Raw genomic sequence first — 11,338 nt, 5'->3', positions numbered from 1 at the left:
TCGACGATGTCATGCTGGGACAGGTATGGCAAGAATTCGATTACCATATTGACTTCTGCCCGGTCACTCATGGTTCGCATATCAAATGTTTGTAAAAAGAAAACTTTCATAATTGAAAGTGTTCCCAGACTTTATGTACACCCCGTATTATTATTTGCTATCTGTCTTGTAAACTGTTTATTTGTGTTACTGTTTCAAACAACAGTCTCTTATTATTGTGCTTATTTGTTCATTTGATATTGTTTTAAGTTATTTTTATAATTTGTTCATTAGGTCACAGAAGCATCAGGTTTCCCAGTTGTCTTTTTATACTTATGTTAGTTAAGTCATTTTACATTATGTTACTAAAAAATCAAAGATTTCACGTTATGTTTTTGTTTCATTGTTAACACGCAATTTTCCTGTCTCTGTCAATACATAATTTTTCAAACATTTATCAAACAATGGAAAATCCAGGATGGAATGTAACAATATCATGAAAAGGAACGTTGCTACTCGCCATATGCTGTCGTGGATAGGCACAACAGAAAGACTGTCACAAATAAGCTTTCAGCCAACATGGCCTTTACACACACACACACACACACACACACACACACACACACACACACACACAGTCTCTGGCAACTGATTTTGAAAATTTTAGATTGTTTAATAAGTACTTTATTTTAAGATAACTCTAAACAAACCCATTTGTATTTTGTGGTAGTGTGTTGCAATGAGTTCTTTCTAGTTAAATAATGTTATTGTTGAATCTGAAATTTCACTCTGAAGAAGCATGTAACAAGGATGAGGAACCACTACACATATTTTGTATTTTTGTTTTTTTATTATTCGTTACATTTCACAAATATTTTGCTTCAAAGTACAACAAAATGACAAATTTTATGATTACACACGAGAAGAACTCTTTGTACTTGCCAGCACCACTATGTTTTTATCCCCTAGGTACACAAAGTTCTTAAGTTTCAAATGTTCATACTTATGTGTTGCTCATTTCACTGTGTGTTTACTACTAAGTAAGTGATTACTGACCATCCTTGTAAAAGCTAGCATCCAGACATGTAAATTGTTTTATGGATAAGATAGATGACTCCACACCTATGTATGACATGTTAATCCAAATCTTGATTAAGAATGATGTATAAATTGGAATGGACAGTTACAGAAAGTAGTCAGCTCACAACCTGTGACTTCCATGTATTTTTTATAGTCCATAATAGCACTTATAACCTCAAAATTAAGTAAAAATTGGTACATGACTGTACACCACACCCATTAACAATTTGATAAACCTGCAATACGATGCACAAGGCAAATAAAAATCATGCATTAAGAAGATCCTTATATTTTCCTTTTACTGGGTTCAGTGGTCCATGAGCAAAGAGGCCAACATACACAATTTATGTTAAACTCTAATAAAATGTTAGAGTACTTGCTAATGACCTAAGCACATAGTCTAGAGACGGCATTTGATGCTAAGTGTCTACTGATACAAATATTTGCTACAAATTACTAAGGAGTGCAGACCTGAATCAGAATCACGTTTTGTAAACAGTGAATTTCCAATTCAGGCATTTGTTGGAAATGAATGGATAGGTCTTTGTAGTAAGCTGACATTTTGAATCAATCCTAAGGCCCTACTTATACGGTACAATTGGAGAAGATCTGTCCATACCAGACAGGTACCTGGAATGAACTCCTAGTCCAGACCAATGTTTTCACTTGTTTGAGAAAAGTTTCATGTTACCCTTTTAGTTATAAACTGCACACATAAATCAAATCTTGCAATGTAGTTCACTATGCACCAAGTACGAATAATACCGCCAAACTTTACAAGGATTAACAACTACATCATTGTTCAATACCATATGCACAAATGTCCTAGCAGTACTTGTAGAATGTTGAAAATAATTCACAAATAAAGAAGGTGTAGTAGCAAAATATGTAACAACCTTCTCTTCTGAGCAATGCTAGTGACATTAATGTCTGGTCACTATGCAGAAATACAGAAATTATTTTTTCTAAATCACAAAATAAAGCTATATAAAAAAGCACTTACCTCATTGGCAGTATTTAAATACTGAAGCCACATAGTTTCACCAAACTTCTTTACAGAATTGTGTAATTCAGAAGAACCATGCAGACCTCTTGAGTCATTGTATAAAATACTGTTACTTATAACACTTTTGTATAAACTTGCAGCACAGCTATAGTTACTGCATTTAGGCTGTTGTGAAAAAAAATGGCTCTGAGCACTATGGGACTCAACATCTTAGGTCATAAGTCCCCTAGAACTTAGAGCTACTTAAACCTAACTAACCTAAGGACATCACACACACCCATGCCCGAGGCAGGATTCGAACCTGCGACGTAGCAGTCCCGCGGTTCCAGACTGCAGCGCCAGAACCGCTAGACCACCGCGGCCGGCTCAGACTGTTGTGAAGAAAGTGATGTTGATGGGGAAGCAGATGCTACAGAAGACTTGAGTCTTGCATTGTAGTGTGTATCTTGTTGGCTAACCTTCAAGTTTTCCTTAGTGGAAACCATTCTGGCTTTTTCAAGGTGGCAATCATTCATCAGGAGAAGGTACTGAAATGAATGAATAAGCATACAGTGCATTGTGTGATACAAGATTTACTTCTATTACACAGCCAGTATTAAATAAATTGTAATAAATTACATACCAGCATTCCTTTCTAATGCTGAAAATATAATTAATCACAAAACAATGCCCTGAGCAAGAGTGAAGTTTACACGTTTTACCGGCTCATTTTCATTAATGTTTTACACGGGATCCCGGGTTTGATTCCCGGTGGGGTTGGGGATTTTTCTCTTCCCGGGGACTGGGTGTTTGTGGTATCGGTGTCATCACCATCACCATCATTTGTGTCAGTGGCTACAATGGATTGTGTAAAAAACTGGACTGTGTAAAAATTGGGACTTTGTACGGGCACTGATGACCGTGCAGTTGAACGCCCAACAAACCAAACATCATCATCATTAATCTTTTACAGAATCAAAGTAGTACTCAATTTGTTAACATGCATTCTCTTGCAGTGCACAATTCTCAGAACATCAGAGCAGAAAAAACCACAAAAAGTGAAAATTTCAATAAAGGTTTTAAGAATTGTCTACTAGAAAAATAGGGATAATTCAGAACAACTGATATTATTAATAAACTAATTTTATGGATACATAGAAAATGTACTAGACAAGATTTGGAGCCTTAAGAATCACTACTTAATTAAAGAACTGTTGCGCACAAATCATCTGCACTAACAATTGTGAAAACTGCAACCCCAAGAAAGTCACATGTGCTTGCATTTTCTACCACCAATTATGTATGCTACTATACACAAATGATTACAATCAAAGCACTGAATATTATCTCTGGCTTTGAGGACTGTGAAGACCCTGCACACTGAAATCAGAAAATACAAGTTCTGCGGAACACAATCAAGGAGACACTGGACATGTTATGGGGACTCTCTCTCCATACAGTTTCTATGAGAGTCTACAAATAGTCTACAGTGTTCAATCAAGTATCCATGACAAACAAGTTGCTAACCAAAACATATCCATGACACATTTTCTGGTTAACGTGTCATGTGAAAGTGCAGTAAAGTACACTGTGTATATGACATTATTCAAAGAGGTTTTCTGCATTCCTTGTCACATGTGGCTGGGCATAATCCTACTGAAGTACGCTGGGTGGTGTTGTCAGGAGGAAAAGATGTATGTGGGACTCAAAAATATATTGATGCAGGAGTAGCTGTTCACATTTTCAAAACATTTACAATATAAGTCAATATTTCATGTTGTATTGAAGGACCGTCAAATCATTGAACTCTGTGTTAGTCTGCTACATCACTCCACAACAAAATCAGCTGGACATGGATGGTTCAATATGAAAGATGATAAGATTTCTCAAAGATGTATAAATAACCCACGCAAATTCAATTCCACATCTAGATAGACGGGATGTTCAAATCTTTTAAATGCTACTCGTAGATGAAGGTAAATGTGCAACGGCACTCCGACATTCAGTTTCAAGACAGAGGCATAGACAGGTACATGGGCAGCAACTGAAGTCTGAAGCACACGAACACTTTTATGTTTAACACTAACATTCCCAGCTACAATTTGAACTGTATCAGAATGTTTTAGCAAGTATCCTGGTTGACTACGAAGAATCAACTGAGCAAAAGATGGTCACAATATGTGAAATAGGCACAAATAATGTGTAATGCGAAATTACAGACACTCTGCACTGCTCTGTTTTGGCACAGACATTGGCAGTGAATACATAGCACCTATCAGCTGGGCGCACATGTTATGATGCCTCCAGTTGAAGTTGTCACAGACTGCCTCGAACACATGCCTTACCGAAAACACAACTTTCCTCATTATGCCAAATGAATTAGTTTTTACTGCACCACTGATTGTCTGTACAGCCTTTTTAAGTCCGAAGTGTTTTAATGACTGATGTCTGTTACCACATAGCCTATTTGAGTGGCTGTTAATAAGAAGTAATGCACTTTAAACTATAGAAGAGTTGAAATGAGAATTCATTTTAAGTCATTTTGTGGCTCAGAGCAGGGATTGCTATCTTCCACTTAGTGTTCCCAGCAAGATGGAACAAAGTCTAAAAGAATTGGATGTTTGAGCATGACCATGGCCTGAAGGATCCAGACCACTAGAATGAATTATCAAGACAATAATTCATCAAGAAGAGACGCATGAGGTAACAGACAACAATCTAAAATGGTGTTCAAGGAATACTCAAGGTATGTAATGCATACCCACAGCTTTAACCACAGCCATTTCTCAAATTTTACACTGTACTTGGTAACCATGAGGGGAGATGAAACTGTTATACTGGAAAGATTCCAAGTTTCGCAAGAAAGTATACCAATTTTCAAGAAATATTGAGAAGATAACATTTGTTGCCTGTGGCAACTGAGAATTAACAAAGTTACATTACTTGGCGCATTACACTGGCTAAATATTTTGACAATTAATGAAGGATACTGAGGAAATATTATTGAAAAGTTCACAATAACATGATTCGTGAAGAAAATACTTCAATAGAGGGTAGAAAACTGGCAGCCACGAATAACAACAGCACGGATGCATTACAGATATGCAACACAAATATAACACAACTATGATTTAGAAGAAAATTTGGTGGGTGTGACAGAGAAGACAGCCTTACTTATTTACAGCTGATAACCAAAACATCTACCATCTCAGCACATATGTTGACTATGAAACTACATGTCGAACATGCCCAGTGCAATATTCATTACACCCATAGCCACTGAGCAGATGTTGGCACTGTGGTTGCTAGTTATCGCCAACACATCCGACACAACATAACTTCTCACCTTAACCCTGTGAGAAGTGACCAATTACTTCTCCTATTTGTTGTGTTGCACATGATTACACATCTGTGACTGAGATAACAGGAGGAATGTCATAAATTACAGGAGTAATAATAAAAAAGAATAAGTACAAAATTTCAGAAAGTTACTAGATGATAACAGTGAACTATTAGAAGACAAGACCCTTAAAAACTGGGAGACAAAATTAAATCTGACTTTGTGTCTAAATTGTCAAAATAAAATAACAGAATAATTACTTAGACTATAAAGTTAACGTACTAGAGGAGAACTTACCATCATGAGTGCACAATATTGCTTGTAATGAGTTTTGTCATTATTTCACAGATGGAAATACACATTTTCATACAGTACAAACTGATATTTCAAACATGAAAGAGCACATAGAGTCTTGCAACATGAAACAGTCGAGTCCTCAGTCTACCGTAACCAGCTTAGAGGAAAGATTGCAAATGTTTGTTGAATGTGAGGTGTAATCCGCTAGATCAAAACCACTTTTGTGGAAAGCAGTACTGATCACAAAAATGAATCTGAAAAGATTTGGGATGTGTTAAAGGAAACTAAATGAGCTCTAGAAATTAGAAGATTTCATCAAAGTCTGGCAGTACTGAAAGAATTTTTTGAAGATTTACAGCTAGGAAATAGTATGAATTTGTGAAAACATATTTCCCAAATTTAAACCACAAACTGGGGGTGACGGTCGGAGGAGGGGGGTTTGTTCAACTAATGTATTTCTTAGGTGTATTCTGATGTTCACTACTCAATAAGGGGGATGACTTGAAAAAGGTAGACTTCACACTAGATTTCTTAGTGGGAAATTCAGCAGAAGGGGTAACACCCATTCAGAGGACTAAGTCGTGGAATAATTTTCAGGAGAATATTAAATCTAAGTGCTGGTCTCCAAGCACTCAAGAGAAATTGATACTAAAATTATTAGACCCAAAACAATACAACAATTCTTGGGGCATGAACAAAAAGGTTTACTGAGTGGCACCTTACGGGGTCATTCCATACAAAGCAATCTAGGAAAAAATAATTGGTTGCTCGACCATCTCAAAAGTTTGATATTTACTGTGTGAGTTCCCTAATGTTCAGTCGCTCAAAAAAATTTTAATTTCTTTTGATGTTTTATCAATTGGAAACTGTGGCCATTTTTGATTCACACTGTAAGTGGCTTTTTGCATTAACATGCGTTATAGGATTTTTTAAATTATTTTGTAATGAGTTTCCCCAGACCTTTCAAACAAAAAGCATTTAATTCAGCACACACTAGACTATAAATTAAAACTGTGATCACTTAGCACAATGTATCCCTTAATTTTTAATATCTCAAAGCTACTGCTCACAAATGAAAAACCTCAATTTCTTAACAGTATTCCTCTAAAGGAGGAATTTCTCAGCCTTAATATTTTTTTGCTATTACATTACACATTACTGTTCCTTTTTATAGAGTATCAATGGTGAGAAGCTTACACATAAAACACACTATTAAAAAAAAAGGATTTTGAATTTTTTCATTCTTTGGCCAGCAATATCTTTGTTACGGGACCAGATAAAAATCTGTAAATTACACACTTGATAGATCTTCATGATATCAAACTTCAGTACAAATTTCAACTTTGAGATTTAATGGAAACTTACGGAATGGGGAAAAAAGTTGAACATGAAGAGTCAAAAATGTTTCTTAAGATCTGCAATATCAGAACTAATGGAATAAAATAGATCAATTAAATAATTTACACACAAGAAAAACACATACAATTAAAATAAAAGATTACTTGTTGAATCAATCCTCTGCAGACAGTTTCACCAGGCTAGGTGACAGCATCTGAAAGTCTGTACAAGCTCACAGATGAGCCTGTACAAGTCTGTGCATTGTCTTCCCCTTCGACCATCATCTGTTTACTCAACTTAGTTAACAATGAGCTCTTAAAGTGTGGCATTTACCAGTGGAGTCTCAGTGTTCTATTGGTGTTCTTATTAATGAAGCTTGGCATAAAGGTGTGTATGGATTGTTTCCTAAAGACATTACATTAATTGAAGATTATAGTGATGAAGAAAAAGTGTCGCTTTACTTACGAATTGGCTCAGAGGTTAACTCAACCTGCAAGTACCATGAAATTAAATACTTACATAAATCACCTTTTTGACCATTCTTGCTTGGACCCTTTTAAGAATCATAACAAAAGGTCTGAGAGAAATAACATCTGATAATTATTTTTTTTTTTAAATCTGTTTTATCAATATAATACCAGGGAACTCATTATGTCCAACATGTTATTCTAAGATATTTTTTATTAACAAAGAAAGGGATGGTGATGGTCTAGATAAAGAATTTTGTGACTTATCAGTAACTATAAAAAAGGATCGAGATTGTGAAATCCTATATGTATTGCCTGCTAGTAAAATTAGAAAACTATGTGAAGAAAAAAGACCTTTCGTTTTGAGTGTAAAAACTGAGAATGTGGCAATTACTGTCACAAAGAATTTGTAAGTTTTATTTCAAAAGAAATATTGCACTAAACCAGATTGAAGTTCTAAGAATTCTCTGATCAAATATGATGATTTGACAGAAAAGCTAAAAACTAAGTGTTGTATTTCAGACAAAGAGGATAAAGTTACGATTATCAGTTCACTACAAAATTCTTCGAGTCGAGCAAAAGTTAGTAATGAATTTAATGTGTCAAAATAATTGGTTAAATTAACACAGCAGTTAATAAAAGAACACAGAATTTTACCTGCATTACAAAATAAAAATGCATCTAATTCCATAGATGAAAACAAGACTGAAAACGTTATTACATTTTATGAATGAAGCAACAACAACTGTTTGATGGATGGCAAAAAAGGTTGTTTCTGTGAGAGAAAATGGTACTAAGGTTCAAATATAAAAAAAGCTTGATATTGTGTAATTTAAATTAACTACTCACTGAACTCAAAAAAGAACATCCTGACATTAAAATTGGAAGGTCGAAATATTGAGTTGAGATCAAAATGGTGTATTGTTGGAGGGGCATCTGGCACCCATTATTGGGAACATTCATATTTTACTCTTTGATGTGTTATATGTATGGTAGTTTATGTTTTCTCCTTGATCTTAGTTATGTACAATGTTGAATAAATGGTCTCTAAAAATGTATGTTCCTGGCAATATGGTGTATTGCATATTTGATTAAAAGGTCAACTTTATAATCTCACACAGTACTAATTAGAATCAATATATAATGGGTTATGGGCCCCAAGAGAGATTAGTGAACTTTCCATACCAAAGGAATAAACTGATAAATCAAGGTTCATAATTTTCGCGCGTGTTCAACGTGTTGCTATCGTATTTTTTTGCTTAGAAACTTTCAAGATTTATTTGTTTAACTATCTGAACGTATTCAAGATGACTTTGGGTGGACAATCACTGTTTAATTTTGAAAAGTTGACCAGTATGACAAACTACGACGACTGGATATTCACGTTGGAAATGTACCTGAAACATGAGGGACTATGGGAAACAATTGCTGGCACTGAGGAAGATGAGAAGAATGTACAGAAAGTATTATCAAAATTATGTTTATCTGTAAATTCATCTGTGTATCCAAAATTTCGTGGAGCAACGACTGCTAAAAAAACATGGCAAAATTTACAATTTGCATTTGAAAATAAGAGTTTATCTAGTTATATTGGGCTATTACAATGCTCAATGAATGTACGATTAGCTTCTGAGAAAAATATGGAGGCGTTGTTGTTGTTGTTTTGGGGAAAGCGACCAAACTGCGAGGTCATCGGTCTCATCGGATTAAGTAAGGATGGGGCGGGAAGTCGGCCGTGCCCTTTCAAAGGAACCATCCTGGCATTTGCCTGGAGCGATTTAGGGAAATCACGGAAAACCTAAATCAGGATGGCCGGACACGTATGGAGGCGTATTTGTCGAAAATTATGTCACTTTCTCAACAAATTCGAAGCATTGGTAAGAAAATGGACGATGATTTCGTAGCTGCAATTATGCTAAGTGTACTCCCAGCAGATTTCCAACCCTTGATTATGGCAATTGAGAATTCGGGTGTCAAGATTACTAGTGATTTAGTAAGTCAGCGATTAATTCAAGAATCTACAAAACGTCAAATTGCATCCACAAATGAGACCACAGATTCGGCACTGGTAGCTAGTAAGCAGGACAGTAAACACCAGAAGACGAATATCCAATGTGATGTTTGAAATATCAAGCCTTTTCAGTGTTATTGTCAGAAACCTGGTCACAAGGCGAATGGTTGTAGAACAAAGAAGAAACCAAATAAATTTTCAAATTCTGCAAATGCAGTGAATACTGAAAACGAAACTGTGTTAATGGCTCTAACTGCATCTTCGCATCATAGTGATGGCTGGTATGTGGATTCAGGTGTTCACGACACATGACGAATCAAAGAGACTCGTTCAACACTTTCCAATCGACCACAGCTGCTACAGTGACAGTAGCAGATAATACCAATCTTCAGGCTATTGGAGAAGGCGATGTTCATCTTCGAGTTACTTGTGACGACAAGAATAAACAGATAACTGCTAATGATGTTGCGTATGTTCCAAGCCTTGCATACAACCTACTGTCGGTTAGTCAGATGACAAGACGTGTATTGTGTGTATTGTTTGACAATGCGCAGTGCGTTGTATACAATATAAGTGATGTAATTGTTTGTGGAACACCAGTAGCAACAGCAAATCAAATAAATGGTATGTATCGATTAGATTCAGTGCATCATTACACAAATGTTGTAGAAACTGACAGTTATGAATTGTGGCATGGAAGACTGGGACATTTGAATCGTGTAAGCATGCATTTATTTATTATTAAAAAAATTTAAAAAAATGGCTGATGGACTGAACTGGTCTCACGTCTATTTAGATCCGTGTATTCTCCACATAAAAGGTAACAGCCTTTTCCTATAACATCAGGTAGAAGCGTAAAAGATCTACTTGACATTGTGCATTCTTATGTTTGTGAACCAATGAGCATGGCTTAGTGGGGAGAATAACGATATCTTCTCACTTTTACGGATGATCTGTCAAGAAAATATTTTGGTTATATGTTAAAATCAACAACAGTGACACATTCATCGAATTCAAAGCACGAGTAGAAAATGAAACTGCTCGAAAAATCAGAATACTTCGAACAGACAATGGAAAAGAGTTCGTCAATCGGCGCATGAAGTTATTTTTAAAGACGAATGGAATTCAACAAGAAACAACAACTCCTTTCACGCCAGAACAGAATGGTGTTGCAGAACGCTTAAATCGGACAATCATTGAAAAAGCAAGATCAATGTTAACAGTTGCAGGTCTAAGTAGACAATTTTGGGCTGAACCTGTAAACATAGCAATTTATTGGAAGAATGGATCTCCAACAAAAGCTGCTAAGAATGTCACTCCTGAGAAATTATGGAGTGGTGTCGTCGGATAAATCTGAGTCATTTATGAATCTTTGGACGTTGAGCATTTGGAGCATTGGTACATATACCAAAAGAAAAAAAGGACGAAATTAGAAGACAAATCTAAGGAACTTATCTCTGTTGGACATTGCGAAGATTCTAAAGCATATTGTCTGATTGATCCAAATTCACCAAAGACAATTGTGAAAGCCCATGATATGCAAGTCGTCGAAAACTCAAAGTGCACTTGTGGAAACAGTAATCCAAACAGTAACCCAATTGACGATAATCGTATAGACAGTCATCAACTAGCGCCAGCAACTAACATCACTGAAGGGGCAACTGAACTGACACAACCTGCTGAAGTTGACAGAAATGCAGTTTATCTTGAATTAACACAAAGTGACACTGAGAAAACAGTAAATAGCAACGTACATAGTCGCACGGAAGTTGCATAGCCAGAAATGCGACCTGAAATTAGAAAATCATCACGTGAAAGAAAACCAAATACTAAATATTTTA

At 35.7% G+C, this 11,338-nt stretch overlaps 1 protein-coding gene across 3 annotated transcripts in view; it reads right to left on the bottom strand.

The window, feature by feature from the left end:
* Positions 1-809: 809 nt before the first annotated feature.
* LOC126159433 (uncharacterized) overlaps positions 810-11,338 on the bottom strand; it is a 31,744-nt gene continuing 21,215 nt past the window's right edge. For all 3 annotated transcript variants that reach the window (XR_007534301.1, XR_007534302.1, XM_049916544.1), the window contains one exon: positions 810-2,592. Coding sequence is in view for 1 of the 3 variants with exons in the window: in XM_049916544.1 (XP_049772501.1) it covers positions 2,413-2,592 (180 nt within the window). In the remaining 2 variants the exon portion in view is untranslated. The remainder of the gene's footprint in view (positions 2,593-11,338) is intronic.

This window comes from Schistocerca cancellata, unplaced genomic scaffold, assembly GCF_023864275.1.
Source record: "Schistocerca cancellata isolate TAMUIC-IGC-003103 unplaced genomic scaffold, iqSchCanc2.1 HiC_scaffold_1143, whole genome shotgun sequence".
Classification (NCBI taxonomy): Eukaryota; Metazoa; Arthropoda; class Insecta; order Orthoptera; family Acrididae; genus Schistocerca; species Schistocerca cancellata.
Note: the sequence above shows the minus strand (reverse complement) of the source record. Positions and strands in the feature narration are given on the sequence as shown.